At 44.6% G+C, this 18,219-nt stretch overlaps 1 protein-coding gene across 1 annotated transcript; it reads right to left on the bottom strand.

Moving 5' to 3' along the window:
- Nucleotides 1–4,842: 4,842 nt before the first annotated feature.
- Nucleotides 4,843–15,764, bottom strand: EIF2S2 (eukaryotic translation initiation factor 2 subunit beta). The gene is made up of 9 exons (XM_065849907.2): nt 15,609–15,764; nt 11,011–11,191; nt 9,987–10,090; nt 8,726–8,861; nt 7,978–8,078; nt 7,476–7,624; nt 6,527–6,583; nt 6,041–6,126; nt 4,843–5,311 (listed from the first exon to the last, which is right to left on the bottom strand). The coding sequence occupies exons 1-9, from the start codon at nt 15,621–15,623 to the stop codon at nt 5,136–5,138; spliced, it is 1,005 nt and encodes a 334-aa protein (XP_065705979.1). The 5' UTR covers nt 15,624–15,764; the 3' UTR covers nt 4,843–5,135.
- Nucleotides 15,765–18,219: the final 2,455 nt, after the last annotated feature.

Below are 18,219 nucleotides of genomic sequence, written 5' to 3'. Positions count from 1 at the left end.
ACTCTGCTCTGCCATAGGATTTTACTGTTGATCCAAAATCCTTTCAGCTCTTAGCCCAAATTAGAGCCAGTTGAGAAGCTTCCTCAAGGCTGACAGACACCTGGGACTACAGCAAGGTGTGAGTTAGGATCCTGCCACAATACCCTACACATGCGGAAAGGAGAACGCGAGGTAGAGCCATGCAAGTCCAACCCAACACTGGCCAATCCCCATGGCCATTGTGGGAATCCAAACATCTGCAGACCACAGCTGGAGGCTCCTTTGCGCGGCTGGAAAAGCTCAGGAGAGGCTTAACCAGGATGGGCTTGTGCTGCCTGAGCGCTGTCTCTGAGCTGGGTGTTTCTGGCCATTCTCCCCCAGGGACACTCAGCTCCCCCTTTTCCCATCATTTGAGTCCTTCTCTTTGCTAGGGAAGAGTGAGCTTAGCGGTGTGTGCACATATGCAGGCGCGTCACAAGAAGAGCCGGAGGCCACGAATGCATTACAAAGAGTAAGTTTTATTGTAGTTCCCTCTCTACCGGGGGATCTCCAAAGTCGCACCTGAGCTCCCAGGCAGAGGTGACACCAGCGGGGCCGCAGGCGCTGGTCAGTTCAGCCCTGGTAGGAGATCGCTGGGCCTGCTGAGCTCGCCTGTATTTCAAGGCTTCAGGCAGGCGCAGCCTCTCGCTCTTTCTCACAACAAAGCAGGAATCTCAGCCATAGTGATAAGGTCTCTGGAGTTTCTCTAAGACAGAGGTTCTGCTCATCAAGCACACAAGGTCAGTAAAACTATTAGTGTGATGTATGTGCTTTTCCTACAGAGGCCTGCAAGTCACTTGAGCGTATTTACATTTAACCAACCTCCTCGCCAAATCTTCCAGTGGCTGGGAAGAACACACCAGTGGACAGGACAGCTGGGGAGCAGGATGAGTGAACACGGACTCACCACCCAGGTTCCAACAGGCTGCACCCCACCGTGTCCTGCCAGGCTCAGAACCAGGACCAGGCTGGGAGGGAAGAGCTGCTGCTGCAGTGGTTGGCATGAAGGCACGACAGGGAGCGGAGATGTGGCTGCTGCCTCTGGCCCTTCCATGAGCTGAAGGGGGCAGGGGGTGCCCTGATGGCTGATACCAAAGTCCCCCCACCCTGGAAGCCGCTGCTGGGACTGATGCTGCAGTGTGCCCAAGGGTGGCCGTGGGGCTGAAGAACTGCATGAGGTCCATGATCATGACCTGTCAGCCTGGAGAAGAGAAGCTTATTGCAGACCTTATATTGCAGCCTTTATGGACTTAAAAGGGGCTGATAGGAAAGACGGGGACAGACTTTTTAGCAGGGCCTGTTGCGATAGGATGAGGGGTGGTGGTTTTAAACTAAAGGAGGGAGATTCAGGCTGGACATGAGGAAGAAACTGTTGGCCCTGAGGGTGGTGAGAGCCTGGCCCAGGTTGGCCAGAGAGGTGGCGGATGAACCATCCCTGGAGACATCCCAGGCCAGGCTGGACGGGCTCTGAGCAACCTGAGCTGGTGAAGATGTCCCTGTCATGGCAGGGGTGGCACTGGGGAGCTGGGAAGGTCCCTTCAACCCAAATGGTTCTATGATCCTATGTGGCAAGGGCAAGGACCTGTCAAACAGAAAGCTGCAGAAAATCATATTCTGCTACTCAGGAAACATGGGACTAACCTTTACTATGGCAAAACCAATTTGAAAATAGAAAAGCAAGCAATTATTTTGGAAGCTGGAGTGACTTTGCAGTTTGTTGCTGAACTGGTAATTCTTGTGCAGCTTCTGTTTACTGCTGAACATCTGCCTTCAATTCTTTCTCAAAGCTTGGCTTCCCACGCGCTTGGATACTGTTCTATTACCCTGGTAATCTGGAATCAACCTGTAGGAAAAAACTGAGCAGAGGGGTAGAACAAATATCTGGAGAAGTGTTATTCAAAAGATTGATAGATAATTTCTAGTGAACCTTAGCTGTCAGCATCACACTCAACTTCACATTCTCTTGACTTTCAGAGTTTTCCTGCTGTTTCGATTCTAGATCTCCTCCATCAGATACCATCGTATGCACATCTGATTACAGAACATCTCATACGATTTGTGACAAACTTTGTGTTGTTTTCAGCAGCAGCAGCAGCTTTGAAATTCCGCTTTTTCTTCTCCTCGCCTACAACCTCAGGCGACCAAGTGTCCCTGCCAAGCCAACCCTGGATGACACAACCCTGGGGTGTCGGGGTGTGGGGTACACAGCTGCAGGACACGATGCACCATGACCCACACACAGGACCAAACAGAACCCCCCCACTCTCAATGGAAACTTTCTATAGATGTTTCTCCTTCTTTACGCCATTTCTGGTTATAAAAATACTACTGCTTTGATGAAGTCCTAACTCTGGCCAGAAGCTTCCACGAGAAGAGTTTAATCTCGCTTCTTTTCACAAGCAGTTATTTCAGCAGAACAGCACCACGCCGCTCCGAAGGTGGTGGATCCCACTGCATCCATCCCAAGCCAGGGAACTAGATTATTTTCACCATACTGGTTACTTTGGTGACCTGACAGAACCCTTTGAGTACCAACCCCCTGACTACACAACGGAGATAAAAGCATTTCCCTGGCAAAAGCGGGTTATAAAGGGATTATTCTTCTTACAAGGACACCAGTGAATTTCAGGCAGACTGGCAGCAACGTGACTTCTGGACCATTCTCCTGGGACCTCCAGTGACAAATCTCGAAAGATATTCCTTTACGTCCTCTGGGCCGACAGATGTGCTGCATCTGGAAAGGAACAGACCTGCAACCACTGTGATGAGCTGATGAGATGTGGGAGATCCCAGGAGCCGAGGGGAGCAGCCCCGCTGTATGAGGGCTGTCAGCGCCAGGTTCCTCCCAGCCCCTCAAACAGCGATCCCATCCTGCTCAGCAGCCGGGCGCTGCCTGAAAAAATCCAGCTCCCGCATCTCCAGCAGCAACATCCAGCCGGTTTTCAGCTCACAAAGCACGGGAAACACAGCTCTTTGTGCCTACACACACACACCTGCACGCAGACCCAAGGCAAAGCAAGCTACAAACTCCTTCTGGTGAGAACTCCATCCTTAAGCTGCTTCTTTCCATTCTGCTTAAGTACAAAACTCTGCTTTTTCACCTCTGGACACACGACTGCACTTTAAATTACATCAGTCTGACAAGGAGCAAGAGGCATTTATGGTCATGTAACACTTGTGGCAGACTGTACTCCTCTTTTGAAATAAAATCAACTAATAGCTGCTCCTAGACAGACTTCTCATGCATCAGTGAGGCCACTCCACAGGTGAATTAGAGCCTACAGCGCAAGATATTAGTCACCAAAGCCAATGCCTTCAGGATTTCATGCACAGACTCAAATATATCTATAAAATACACCCGTAAAGCTCTCCTGTGAGCCAGGAGAGCTCACAGATGACAGGTTTGAAGAATTATTTGGTTTTTTAACTTGCATCTTTTTGATCTAAATTTACTGAAATCAAACCCGTATTTAACGCAGTTAAACACAGCAGGAGCTCAAGGCCGTACTGTGGGGTTTGTTGTTTTCTTGTGTGTTCAGGCTTTTTGTGTGCGGTTTGTTTTTTACTTTAGTACGCTGAAGGTATTTGACCCAGGAAAAAGCATTTACAACCAGAAAGTATCATTGTTCTCCAGCTATTTCAGTGTGTCCCAACAGCGAGTCACTGAAACAAAAAGGCAACTGGCACTTCTCCAGGAAGTTTTACTTTCAATAGGATAATGCCTATTTGCTAGAGAAAAAACAAGAATACAACAATAATGTTACAAGAGGCACTGATCCTGGCTTTATTCACTTCAAGATACATCCAACATTTGTTATAGTTCATTTGAAATGCAAAATGCTTTTAAGAAACCAATGATAAAACCCTGGGGTTTGCCTTAGAGCGCTGTCAAGTTTCCCAATAGCAAATGACTTCCCAGCAAGACTGTGTTCTGTATTACCATACAAAGACTAAAACTTGGTAGAAACCCTTCAGTTTCTGACACCTGATGAATCGCATTCAAACGGTCAGCGTTTCTCTGGGGAGGAGGGTGGGTGTGCGGGGTCCTGAGCTGCTGCACCTTCTGACCCTGCACCATTTTGGTGACTAAACGAAAACTGTCCCCGTGACGGTGCTCAAGGACTTGACCCCCTGAGTGCATCTTTGTACGTGGCAGCTCTAGAAAAACAAGTTAGGACAGCACTAGAAACTGCTGATAGTGTCTGCTGGCAAAGTGCTCGTTCTGACCAACGCAAACTACTTGGCAGTATCTTCTGTAAATTCAAGATTCATACAAGACAGTGTATTGCAGCCATCATATGATGATGTTACCTATATCCTTTTTCCTGCATTTAGCTAGATTCTTTTTAAAGTGGTGAAGAGTGCAGGACTTAAGAAATATAACATTTTTCTATTAGAAATTGAAAAATTTAGTACTACGACATTATGAAAGCTTACAGTACAGTTTGTCAATTCTATGTTAAGAGTCAGCATCAATGTGGTGTCTGAACTATCCCAAAGTTATACTCAGCATAATTAAGCAGTATCAACCTGTCCTGACATCACTTTCTGTGCAAAATCCATTCCCCTATTAATGTGGCCAGAAAAGCATGAGCAGTTCTCACGTTGGTCTATTGTCCCCCTGACTTTTTGTGGCTGGTTTCTCTGTTTAATGACAGCCTAAGTAAAAATAAGCTTGTTACGTAAAAGCAAAATAACCTTTATGTAAAACTTCATTCTGGGTCTTGGACACAGTTCAGTGACTTGATGTGCAGAACAACATGCCAACCATTCCCAAGAGCTGTTTAAAGAGGAAACTGAAGGAAAAATCCAAATCAAAGACACTCACTGTTATAGTATCTTTAATTTATCTTGTGTTTTACAGAAGTCTGAATGGATTAAAAAGCACCTCCTTTCCCATCACGTTCCTTACAGTTGGTAAAACATATTCAATGAGCAAAGGTATGTGAACAGCTTGAGGATCTGCATCTTGCAAGGATTTCACAGACCAATCAAAAGCCCAATTTCTTGTAGTTTTTACAATCTTGTTTAATACAATGGTAAATCCATTCCGATTGTAAACCTGTCCAGTCACATCTCCCCAGAACACTTTGCAAAATCCAGTGTTGATTAGCAAACTAGTTAGCTTTGGCACGGAGCTGTGCTCTCTTGCCTGTGACAGCCTGGAAACCAGTTTTGATGCTGGCGACGGAGCAGCGAGAGTGGCAGGTCTCACACTGCAAGAAGTATAATCTGGTGTCCTTCTGTAGGATTGTGTCCGGTGACCGACACGTGTGACAGGTGACATACTCCTCTGCAGAGAAGGAATTAAGTTGCAGTTAAAGGATAATGTGGACAAGTCACCACTTCTTCAGCCTTTAGTTTCACAGTTGTCTTGAAAGGCTGTTCAAATGCAGCTACTAACTTAGAAGTGGGTTCACTGTGAAAACCACAGGGGTTGAGGCAACCTAAAAATTCCCCCTCGTTCTCAGGTTCATGAAGCCTGGGTTTCATATGGTACATTGTGCACTGATACTGGTGTTTTAAAAATAGTAACAACCAATTAAGACTTCCTACTGGCATTCTAGAACTTCCTCTGCTGAAAGAGCATTACCAGATGTCAGCAACTCTTGTACAGACACAGCACTAAACCAGTAGGTTTTGTTACATAAAATCTGCGAGGCCTTCGGCCAGCAGCACACACACTGTATTTGTTAATTTATGTGTACAACACACTTTAAAATTAACAATTACTGTTATTTTCCATAGTCCTCATCAAAGCCAAGAAATCAAAGTCAGAAGAAAACAAGCAATTCTCAAACACTCTGTTTTCCTTGGTATGTTTTAGTGCCAGCACAGAGTACGGCCTACGTGCTTATTACAACCACCTGTATTTGCATTATTCCATTATAAAGCTGCAGTAAAGTTATGGCTTCTTGGCACAGAATCTCCACAGCACACACACACGTGGGCCATACATGGGTCACTGCTCATCAAAAGGGGGCTGAGAGAAATCTGTAGTGGAAAAGGGAGTTTTACTTACTGATATATCTTCTCAAGACATTTTCTATCTGTTTTTGCTGGAATCTTCCTTTGATTACAAGTTGGTTGTTACCATCTATTGAGCCACTAAGTTAACAGAAAAAGTAATTACTTGATTTGCAGAAGACGTCAAGCGTTAAAACAAGTCAGGAACATGAAGCAGGATAATGGTGCATTCTTCAAGATAAGAGTAAACCAGGATTACTTTGTGGAAAAAAATGCACAGTTCTGAAGGCACTTGAAAACCTACAGGAAGTTTTACCCAAACACAACCCCCATGGCAGTAAAAGCAAACTCCAGCAGAGAAGAGCCTCATATTTAAGCTACACAGTTAAAAGAACTTCACAGAATTGAGAATTAACACCTGCTTATCTCAGAGAAGCGACCAAGACGACGCCCTAGCGAGGTGTAATATGCTGAACAGATGTCATGCATGCAGGAGGCAATGGCAACATGGTTAAGCTCATACACAGCCCAGCAGCCTTACCTTGTACCCAATTCTGCCAACAAAAATGCCAGAAGATGTTTTGGCTGACGATGTAATCTAAAAATAGAGTAAGGATATGTTTAACCTTCCTCCTGCAGAGAAATTTGATATTTATACCAGGCCTGGCAGGTTAAAATGATCTTAAATTAGTAAGTTTAAAAGGCAGCAGTGCCAGAGGGTCTGCACCAAAGTGCAAAGGCAGACAATGAGGACGCAAGAAAACTGAACAGTCCACACAAAAAACCCACCACCCCTAAAAATTAAACTCACAATTACAGTAACTATTGAAAAGCAGTTTTCTATTGGAGATTTTCTGTTCTTATTCTCCCATCCCCTCACTGTTCCCCAAAAAAAGCGTTACTAGCTACCATTCAAAATTCACTTTAGGGGACTCCCCAGATCCTCAGTGTGATTTCACCAGTACTGTTTTCTGGCACATTTGTAAAACAAATCAGATATGCACTCCCAGAAGTGCCCACAAAGAACAGAACTGCTTTCGTGAGGAATAATTAAGACATAGAAAGTACTGCAGAAAATAATGGATAAAATTACTGAACTCTGTACCATTTACCAAGAGAACGATATTTGTAGTCAGGTCAAATTAGATATCATTTTTCCCACCCCTCCTCCCAAGACCTGCAAATAAATATCACTGGTGACCCAACTACAGAAGCTGGTAAACTTACAAAATCAATACATTTAGTTTTAGGGGCCCATGTAGCAAGCCTACAATTCTCATAATTTAAGTATAAAATAAGAAATTATCTCAAACCATCTTCATAAATATCTTCTTGCAGAGAGGAACCCCGCAGTCTGATTGAAACAGCTTTCGGTTTGCTCCTGGTTTGCCAGAGTCTTGTGTCAGAAAACACACATTCAACACAAAAGCCAACAGCACCGTCAAGTGCATCCACTCGCTATTTCTGGGAAATCTCAAGAACACACTTACAATTTGCAGATGTCTGTAAAGTTGACAAAAGATGTTTTCTTGGTCCCTACTCTTACAACCTGCGGAGGCTTCATGACAAATTTTCGTTTTTCTCCAGCTACCATATCTGGGTTTTTTTCCCGCATGATGTTAAATACTCTATTGAGCAACTGCAAGAAAAAGAGACTCACATGAACACATTACATTTCTCAAATGAAGCACATCCCTTCGAAAACCTTGAAACACCATTCACAATGAATATTAGACCATATCTGACCATTAGCATTGCCCCATGTGTTTTTGAGCACACACTTAAAAAAATGTTCTGATAGATGCAAAATAAAAAGGCCATTTCACTAATGGTTTATTTTATGACCCACAATAACTCAGTCTGTTTGCAGAGGTGTTTTAACTATCACTAATATTGCCTTATATGAAAGTTAACTGTGATAAAAGATGTGCTGTTACTTTCAGTTAGAAACAGGACATACGAACTTAAGGCCCTGCCATTTAAGTGTCTTACCTCATCATATGTGTAGTCCCTTTCTGAGCCTGCCCACGCAGGTCCTGACTGAAGGCTAAAAGAAATTCCATCATCTTTTTTGCTATCTTCATCCTCAAAAGCTGTGAAGAAAGTTTGGGATTCATTAAGAAGAAACATTCTTTAACCTCCATTTCTAAAAGGTACATCAAAGACTATTCCACTAAGATGTGAACACAAGTCTTCTCTGTCTGCCTACAAGGGACGCCAGCACTTATGGCAAGTTTACACAGTACTTTTACAGAACATTTTTGTGATAAACAGTATAGCGGTAAAAGTAAGAAAATCAATTTTGAAACAAAAAGGCACTTGAACAGAACTTAGTTGCCTACAACATGTGTGGGGGACTACAGTGCATCCATGGATTCCTTCATGGAGGGCATGGGAACAGAAATTAGCCTTGAAGATATTAAGGCCTACCCATGAGAAAGATGGGAGTAAAGGAGTATCTGGAGATGTTGAAGATGTACCCGTGAGAGAGAAGGGAGTAAAAGAGTAACACTGATGATAGCAAAACTAGCCAATGAGATGTTATTGCTGTAACTCGTAACCAATAGTGAAGGGACACATGAATCGGTAAAACTGCATAAAAATGCATTTGTGGCAATAAATGGCATCTACTACTTTCATCCTTGAAGAACTTGGTCTATGTCGTTTGTCCGTCTCAACCACGACAAACATGGACTACACTTCACTTTCAACATCTAATTGAGCTGGGTTATACTTTTACCTTCATCCTTCTCCATTATCTCATCTTCATCTGGAAACTTCACATTCTTTTTTTTCTTCTTTTTATTGCCCAGCATGATATCAAGGTCATCTTCAGGTTCTACTGCCTCTGGCACATCTCCTTCGATTTTCAAGTCCTGCAAAGAAATAATAAGACCGTAGTTTACAGTATTAGAACACAAATCTCCATTGCACCGCATTTGAAATAATACTAGTAGCATGCTATACTAGATGAATACTAGTAATATCCACCACAATCCTAAGAGGTAGCAGTGAAGAATGGAACTAAAGCATTAAGATGTTGAAGGGCGTGCTGCACTACCACCATGACGCAGGGCTAGATATTTTTATGCCAAGCTCAGATACAATAAAGTATGCGAGTCCAACAGTGCAGCCTTGTACTAAACCTTAGTTTATACTATTCCCTTTGGAATACTTGATTTCCTACTAAGTGATCAACGCAGGCAAAAATCTTCTGGTCTAACTTCAAGAGCAACGTCACATTATACTTACCCTAAAGGCATGAGCCATTTGAGGGGCTAAGGGAACAAAATACCCCACATGGCAGACAATAAGGCAAGGTAAAGCTGTGCTACCTGCAGCCAGTCCCATTTGTTATCACAATTCTGCACATGTAGAGAACATAGAGCAAACATTTCACCTGCCTGGGGCAGACCAGAGGGACATTTTCTTCCCCATAAGGCAGAATCTAAAGAAGAGGTTTACACATAACATAACATTTCTCTGCCCTCTTGCTCTCTGGGCTGGCCAGTTACGCTGACACTTGATACAACAAAACAATTTGAGAAGGGCAAAAATATCTTGTACACCTTCTGAAACATGGAACAGTAGACAATTTCTAACCCACCAGAATAAATGATGCCTGAGCAGATATATAGCCTTTATTTGAAGGTCGGGCCTTTAAAGGACTATTCTGTGTGGCTTCTGTCATCCATTTACTTCTCTCACCCCAAAAGACAATTAACCTTGATGCCAGCCAACCCTTACTACAGATTGCAGAACTACTTATTCATTGTGCAGATCAGTTAGATTATTTTCACTTCTGGGCAAAAAGTGCTCCAGGAGCAACATGTTCAGCAGAACCTACTATACATGAAAGACGGGGTGAAATATAAGTTTCATTATTAATCGCACTACAAGACGATGACAGACTGGAAACAACTCCTGCACTGCCAATCCCCAGAAAATGAAACCAAGAAAGTTTTCAGCCATAGACAAATGACCTCATTATGTGAACAAACCTTTACGCCTTCTTCTGCTTCATCTATATCAAATATCTTTTTTGTTTTTTTCTTCTTTTTCTTTTGATTGAAGAAGTTTAAGTCATCCAGGTCATCTGTTGCATCTAAAAACCAAAGGATTGCCAGAAGAAGTATAATAACTGTAGAAACAGTTCAGACATTAATGTTTCCAATTTACACCCAAATCTTCAAAACTATACAGTAAGACATAAGCAATGATCTGTAGCACCTGCAGATATCCTTCAGGTTTTAAAGAGGTCATTCCCTTCTATCCCCAAACACCTTAGTACTGTTTTACAGTTTATGCATCTTCTAACTGCGTTTACTTAAAAATTAAGTGTTTAACCTCTGTCTGCTGTACAAGAGAAACTATTCACTGTTGTTGTTATAAGAGAAATGCTTGGAAAAAAAGAAGAATCTGCAGGAGGAAGATACAGTTTCTTTGCTTTACTGTAGGAGCCAATTTTATCAACAAACTGGATTTCAGTTAATGGCATTCCCTGAACCAGGTTATCGTGAAATTACATTGGCCTCAATTTAAAAAGCAAGGTTATATTCACAATCGCAAGTTTGTTTCCCGAAAGACTCTGAAGAACATTCTAGTTATCACATTTACAGCTGTCCAAAAACCAAACCCCCCTGGAACCATATTTCTGTTATCATACTGTTGCTTAATTGTTCAAATGAAAACCAGTCATAGTTGTGTATTGTAATAACTGCATGTGGAAGACATAAAACTTCATGTCAACTATTTTACGGTTCTCTTTTCATTGTCTCACACAAAAGAGTGTGAGTCAAGAAAGCAGAATTTAAATGAGCCAGTGGTAGTTTGCTGGCTGGCTGTGAATGTGATTTCAAACAGGAGGGAAATCCACCCTCCAAACAGGCAGAGTGTTACTCACAAGCCTCTAAACAAACCTGGGCCTCAGCATTAGACACTCTGATGCCAAATTCTTGAAACAGGGCTTGTAGTCTCAAAATACAGGGCTACCTTTGCAAGCTTATCTACACAGATTCACTTTACCTTTCTTCCTGCTGTCTTCTTCGTCTGCTTCAACATCTTTGTCTTCTGTTGGCTCTGGTTCAACTTCTTTTGTTTCTGACTGCTGAGTCTCTTCTGCTTGCGTGTCCCCTCCTTCCTCATCCAGCATAAAGGGCTTCTTCTTTTTCTTCTTCTTCTTGCTCATAGTAGGATCAAAAATCATCTGTAAAAGTCAAAAGTTCCTTAGCAACACAATGATCACCTTCCATTTAATATCTGTAACACCTTTAAGCTTCTCTTGAGATTTCTTCAAGTTACACAAACTGTCCCTTGGCTTCAATCTCAAGGCAGGATTTTTCTAGAGCTGTAACAACATAAGTTAACTGACCCAAAACAGTGATTGCTAAAAACACTGCATCAGTTATGCCTTGGGACAAGATCTGCAACCAATTACAAAACAGGCATTACAACACCACTTGACAGTTCAGAGCTTCTGTGACTTTTCCTACGATAGTCCAAGTTTCTTGCCATCTCTGTATTAGCTCGGCTGAAAACATATTAAAGCTGGAGATCTTTCACAGACTAACTACCAGTTACTTCTCAGCTTTATTATCACTCTGCACTCAAATTTTGAAGTAAGACTATGCAAAGCCATCACTGAATCACTCAGCATCAGAAAAAAAAAAAAAATGAAGTTCACTTATACCACAGAGCCTGACTGCTTACCAGCCACACTTTGAACTTCTATTTGTGAAACATGTTAATTTCCAGATTTATTAAAAGGCAAGACCTACCAACAACTCTCTTGACAAGAATGCTCTGGACTAGGGACAAGCCCAGAAGGGGTTGGTGACACAGCAAGAACTGTATCAGCTCTCAACACTACAAAGTAGCAAAGGTCTCATCCTTTTCCCACACGGGTGGGAAACTGAACCTCAGAGACCAAGTGATTAAAAACCATTAATGAGTTCTTTAGCCAGCAAAGCAGCTTGATTTACCTAGTCTGGCTGTGAAGAAGGCGCTAACCCCAAGACTCACTTTTAACCTATTCAGCAGCTGCAGACCTGAGATATTTAACACACGAGCTCTTCAGTTTTCCAACACAGGAATGCTTCCTACTTTTGTCACTGAAGATGCAAGTTTGATGTCACAGCTTATGGTCACTTTTGTTACAGACATCTGGCCATATTTTCACACCATAGTATCTATTTAACATATCAAACAGTTTTTGACACTTGAGACTTTCTCCGGCAATCTTTTCCTCTCACTTTTCATTCTCCTACACATATTTTAGTGATATTCTGATTTTCTGGAACTTATATGTTTCATAAAGGCTCTACTGACTGGCAGCAAGCTGCACGTGCAAGTGTCTGAAGCGGCACATCACAGAAGGGTCCACAGAAATGGGGACACTGAAGCTTAAGGCTTTCAAAGGGCTCGTGTGTCTTTAGTTGTACACGCTGCACTACAACAATTTTCAAGAGAGGGTTTCCCTCTAATGCTTCGTTAGTCACATGTGTGAATCATGCTCTTACAATGCACAGTAAGCAAAGAATATGCACAACCGGTTGTGCTGTGTGCTGGCTCCCTCCTGCAACCCCAGCCTGCTGAACAGAGGGAGAGGCACCCGCAGCTCCGGGAACAAGCACACGAACGCTGTTTTCAAGATCATGACTCATTTCAGTGAAGAAGCTTTGCAAGACTCTGAAAAGTTTTATATCCTCTCACATGATTAAGCAAACATAAGATGGGAAGGGCAGAAGATGAGCCAGTGGAGGGTCAGTTGGACATGAGGAAAAGGTTCTTCACCCAGAGGTGCTGGACACTGAACAGGCTCCCAGGGAGGGGTCACGGCCCCAACCTGACAGTGTTCAAGAAGAGACTGGACAACGTCCTCAGACACATGGGGTGACCTGTGCAGGGACAGGAGTTGGACTCCATGATCCTGGTGAGTCCCTTCCAACTCACAACATTCTATAATTCTACAAATAAATGATGTATTTCTAAGATTATGCTTAGATCAGGTGTAACGATTTCTAAGAAGGAACTAGCCCACCCACCCTAAATCACTCTTCTCTTTGTGAAGAAACAGCCACCTTTCATCCCAAACCACCATAAAGCACATCCTGTGTCTATAAGAGACATTGTGTCTCCAGTAGCACCAGTCTCAACTGAAGTTAACACACAAAGACAACTTCTGGATCCAGGACATGGTTTTTTTCAGCATTGAAACTGTGTAGCTGGCCTTGGACAGAACACCGCTCCGCAGGTCCACTCCATCCAGCCAGGTCAGGCCAAGCTTCTGCAAACACAAGACCCCGTCATAACATGTGAGCTGCTCTCAAAAAATAACAGAATAGTTCCACAACGGGAGAAGGAGGCCTGTGCCTGGGATATTTTGTTCATCAAGGGCTCCAATGAAAACTAAGGAGGAGTCTTAAGTCACACATGCTTTAACAAATTTACCCTTATTCTGCCCTCAGAGCCAAAGTCCCATACGGAGTTTTGTCTTCCGTGGACCACACAGTTCTTTCTCACATCCAGCTACATTCATTTACTTCTTACTTCAAAAGCCTAAACAGTCAAAACCCCAACTTACAGAAAACTTGCAAGTGAAAGAACAGAGGGAAAAAAAATCGTCAAAGCTTTATACTTCAAGTCCAGCTGTCAAGACAGAAGCCAACACAACTCTTAAACCGCCATGACAATGGCAAATGCTGGGGATTCTAACAGCGCTCACAAATAAAACCCATTTCATTAGTCTGAATAAACACAGGCAGGTCTACAAAGCACACAGCAACCCTGCGCTGCTAAGCATAGTTCAGCTATCCTTACGCTACACCCAGTCAGTGTCTACGATGGAGTGCGAAATGGTGAAGACCAACCTGCCCCTAAACCCCCTGGCTGCTCAAAACAAAGCATTCCCCAATATTATTTCCTGAAGCTTCAGAGAACTGCAGGGCGAGAATAACTTTTAGATATCCAGTAGGATTTTTAATAGAGCAAACAGATGTTAATAGACTGTTTCCTGCTGCAAACAGGCCCTGTGTTGCCTCTGTAGCTGCACCTATGGCAGCACTCGGGCAGGAGATGTTTCCACCAGGGAGTTTCATTTTGTATACAGCTCTGAACATCTTAAGCTACAGTCCAATGCAAGAAACCAGTTTTGTAACATCTATACCAGTTTAAGGTGCAAATGTGTCTTCATCCTCCTCGCTGTTGTAGGGTTGTTGGCTTTAAAAAGTTTCACCAAGTTAACGTCAGTAACAAACTGCTTGGCTCCTAACAACCAGATACAAAGAAGTTCTGGAAGGCACGCACGCTCACTCACTCACACATGCGCTAGCCAGGAGATCTAACAGTGACCATTCGACAATGATACTTTATTCTGTCAGTCTGCTACGTAAAACACTCCAGAAATGTAACTTTACTATACTAGATATTCCTGATATCACCTCAATAGCAGAACAAATGCATTATGCAAGAAAAATAATTTTACTGACACTTAAATACAAACTGGGAAACTCCGGGTGAACTACTCTGAGGTTCTGTGATTACCTGAGACAGAAAGTATCTAACACAAGGATTCCTGGGCCCTAATTTCTGGAACCAGAGTACAGCCTAGACATTAGAACTGCAGTTCCAGGGACATAATTAGGCATAAAAATGCAGTGCATTCATTCCAGATGTTAAAGTAGCTGAATAAGTCAGTCTCAACTACCATTAAAATAATAAGTAATTACACTAGTTCTCATTTATTACGCAGGACAAATGAGGGGTTGCCTGTCTCCATGGCTAGAGCGACCACTTGCTCAAAGGAAACGTGTCACACAGGTATTATAGACACCAGAGAGAACACCAGCAGCAGCCATCTCATGGATCCAGCCAGTGCAGTTCCCCACAGGCTACAGTCACCCATCAGGGTGCTTCAGAGATGCAAAGCTTTCCTTTTCCCCACAAGAGCAACTCAAACGCGGTTAGTAAAGGCGCCAGCACACGGCAGGAACAACACGTGAAAGGTTTCTCAGACACAGAGGTGTCTACTTCCCTGAGGTGTGCCAGGGCAAACACCACGGGATCCGGAAAACAGGGAGGTATCATTTGTTAAGATGTTGCTATTTAGCTCTCCGGGTTAAAAGCGAGTTATTAAAGCTCCAGACAGTGCTAAATACGCTGACTGAAAGCTACTTCTCGTTAGCAGAGCACGGAACACTATGGAGAAGGGGTGGCGGGGAAACCCGCCGCCCTCCCCGGGCCTCCCTCCGCCAGAGCTGGCGGAACACGGGAGCTCCACCGAGTTCTCTGCCTCCCCACGGCCGCGGGCCGGCGGGACCGCGCGGCGCAGACGCCGGGAGCTCCGGGGAAGGCGCCAGCGCCCACTCGGCCTCCGCCCCGCGCACCGAGAGGCGGCCGCGGGCTCCGCTGGGGGACGGCGGCGAGCGGGGCAGCTGCCGGTGCCGCCGAGCGGGGCCTCGGGGCCCATTCGCCTCCGGCCGCCCGAGCACCGGGTCGCCGGTTCTGCCCCAGGGTGGAGGCCGCGCTCGCCGTAGGCCTTAGGCCCGCTCTCCCACATGGCGGTGGCCGCGGCGCAGGCCTCGGGCCCGGCTTCCCCCGCGAGGGCAGCGGCCGCCGGGTCTCACCTCGTCGCCCGACATGGCTGCGGCCGGGCGCGGAGCGGAGCGGTGCGGGAGGCGGGCGGAGCGGCGGGCGCGCAGGGACCGGATCAGCCGTTGCCCGCGACCGCCGCGCTCGGCTCTTGCATCAGCGCTCCCCTCCCCCGCGCGCCCCGCGCCTGCGCAGCCGCCCCGCGCACGCGCGTCCCGCCGCGGCGCCTCGCGGGAGTTGTCGTTTCCGGAGCGGCGGCGGCGGCACAAGTGCAATTAAATTAAACAGTATTTAATACAATAGTACAACAATTGCAACAAATACAGTTTCCCTGAAAATAAAACAAACAGTTTCAGAACAAATATGAGGCCTTGGTACTCATTTTTAAAATGTTCTTTAAGCTCTGCTCCTACCCTTATCTACAGTCATGCTGAATAAAGCTATAGCTAAATGGAAAGTTAAATGTGTTCACAAGGTGTTAACGGCCCGGCCCGCCGAGGCAGCGGGTTTGTCGCCGGTGTCACCTCCTCACGGAATCCCAGAATGTCAGGGGTTGAAGGGACCTGGAAAGCTCATCCAGTGCAATCCCCCCATGGAGCAGGAACACCCAGCTGAGGTTCCACAGGAAGGTGTCCAGGCGGGTTTGAATGTCTGCAGAGAAGGAGACTCCACAGCCTCCCTGGGCAGCCTGGGCCAGGCTCTGCCACCCTCACCATCAAGAAGTTTCTTCTCATATTTAAGTGGAACCTGTTAAAATTCTGCCTCCAAACCCACTCTTCACAATTAAAAGGTCATTCATTTCATGCAAGATTTAATGTTAATGCAGACAGAGCCACCAGCCCAAACCATTACAGGCTGGTTTACAATTTAATATTTCCAGACCATTCGCGTTCTTGGAGTCCCATAACTTCCCATTATGTGCTGTAACTTGTACTGTTCTTTTTACAGTAGTGGGAGATTATGCATACTATATCATTTAACTTTTTAATAGCCTACAAGAAAAGACTTCCCATCTGTCTGTCCTTGGTCTTCCTTTCCTGCTTGCCCCAGTTGAAGGTGAGGACACGCAGCACACTCTGCACGCAGAGCCATGAGTTTGGAGACAGAGTGGGGAACAGGATCGGTTTTAGCTTTTCCCAGTAGGACTAAAATATTTTTCTGTTAAACTGCTGAAAGCCAACTTCAAAATAATTACTTTCCATTCTTGCTTCAGTGCCACGACATTTCCCTGGGCATTTGCAGCATTTGTGTCACTGTCACTTGCTGTTATACCGCAGGGGCGTCACGGCTTTTAAGGTACTGCAGGCAGCTGTGATTTAATGCTGGTGATATGCTGAGCAGGCACACTCAGTGCTGCTGTAACACTGAAGATGGGTTCCCACCAAATTCTTCTTTCTTTTGCTGCAAGTGTTTCCTTGGCATATTAGACCATTCACACTGAGACACTTTCCACTGGTGTGAAGCCAGAGTGGGTGGCTTGGTAATCACTGTGCTAATGACTGTGTTAATGACCACAGCCTGACACCCTCCTCACTTCCCAGAGCTCACCCAGACCAACCTCCTGTCCTGAGACAGGATAACTATATTTTATATCACCCGCAATTACATTTGTCTAAGCTGTTCTTAAACGCCACGATGGACAGAGATTCTCTCTGCAGCCTGTCCAAGTGCCTGCGAAAGAATTTCTTCCACTTCCTTGCTGTGACTTAACCCAACGCCTGTTGTAGTGTCCCCTGGGGACACAGATGTTCACTGCTCTCTGTGTGACAACCCACAGGCCTTTGGAATATCACCGTGCTCTTTCCTGTCTCGTCCCCACAGTCTTCTTTTTCCAAAGGTGCAAAACCAGCCCCTGCAGCCTTTTTCAGGAGATCGTATTTTTTTGTTCACATTTTCATTGCTGCCTTTTGCACCTCACTTACTTATGTATTCATTTCTTCAGTGCGGTTCCCAATACTGGACAAAGTACTTTCATCAGACGCCATGGCAGTACCAAGTAGGGCAGCATAATTCCCCCCAAAATTTCATCCATGATGCATCTGCGAATGCATTATAGAATAAGATTCACCATTTTCTTTGTTAGTTATACTTGAGGACCAAGTATTATTGGTGATAAATATCCTGAGATAGGTGGTGATCAAAAATCCTGAGATTTCCTCCAGTTGGGCTGCCTAATGAATAATACATACCATATGTTGTGCACATACATAATACACATATTTGAAAAATGACAGAGGAAAATCTAATGGGAGCTGCTGGAAGTGCTGCGCTGGAGTTACTACCTGATCTTCAGATAGAAACCAAAACACTGTTTTTGAAACTCTTGGCCGCGGATTCTGCAACATCAAAGGCATGTCTGGGAGATCACCATATATTGGGTTTTTTCCGCTCTCCTGCCAAAAAACCACTCAGGATGCAGGACTTTCCTGTTCTGTTTTCCTCTTTGTTTTCCTCGTGAATGAAATAAGTTCCAGAAACTGAAGAGTACTGCTATGTTAGTTGTTACCAATGCCAACCCTTGACCAAGAACAGCTGGAACTAGTCTCTTTGATCTGATATTTGGGGGAAAAAAAAATCCTGTGTGCATTTTGATAAGGAAGGCACAATCCGGGTTAAAGAGTTTGCAGAAACACACCGATAAAAGGT

The sequence above is a fragment of the Patagioenas fasciata genome, chromosome 16 (genome assembly GCF_037038585.1).
Source record: "Patagioenas fasciata isolate bPatFas1 chromosome 16, bPatFas1.hap1, whole genome shotgun sequence".
Taxonomy (NCBI): domain Eukaryota; kingdom Metazoa; phylum Chordata; class Aves; order Columbiformes; family Columbidae; genus Patagioenas; species Patagioenas fasciata.
This window is presented reverse-complemented; position numbering and strand designations above follow the sequence as displayed.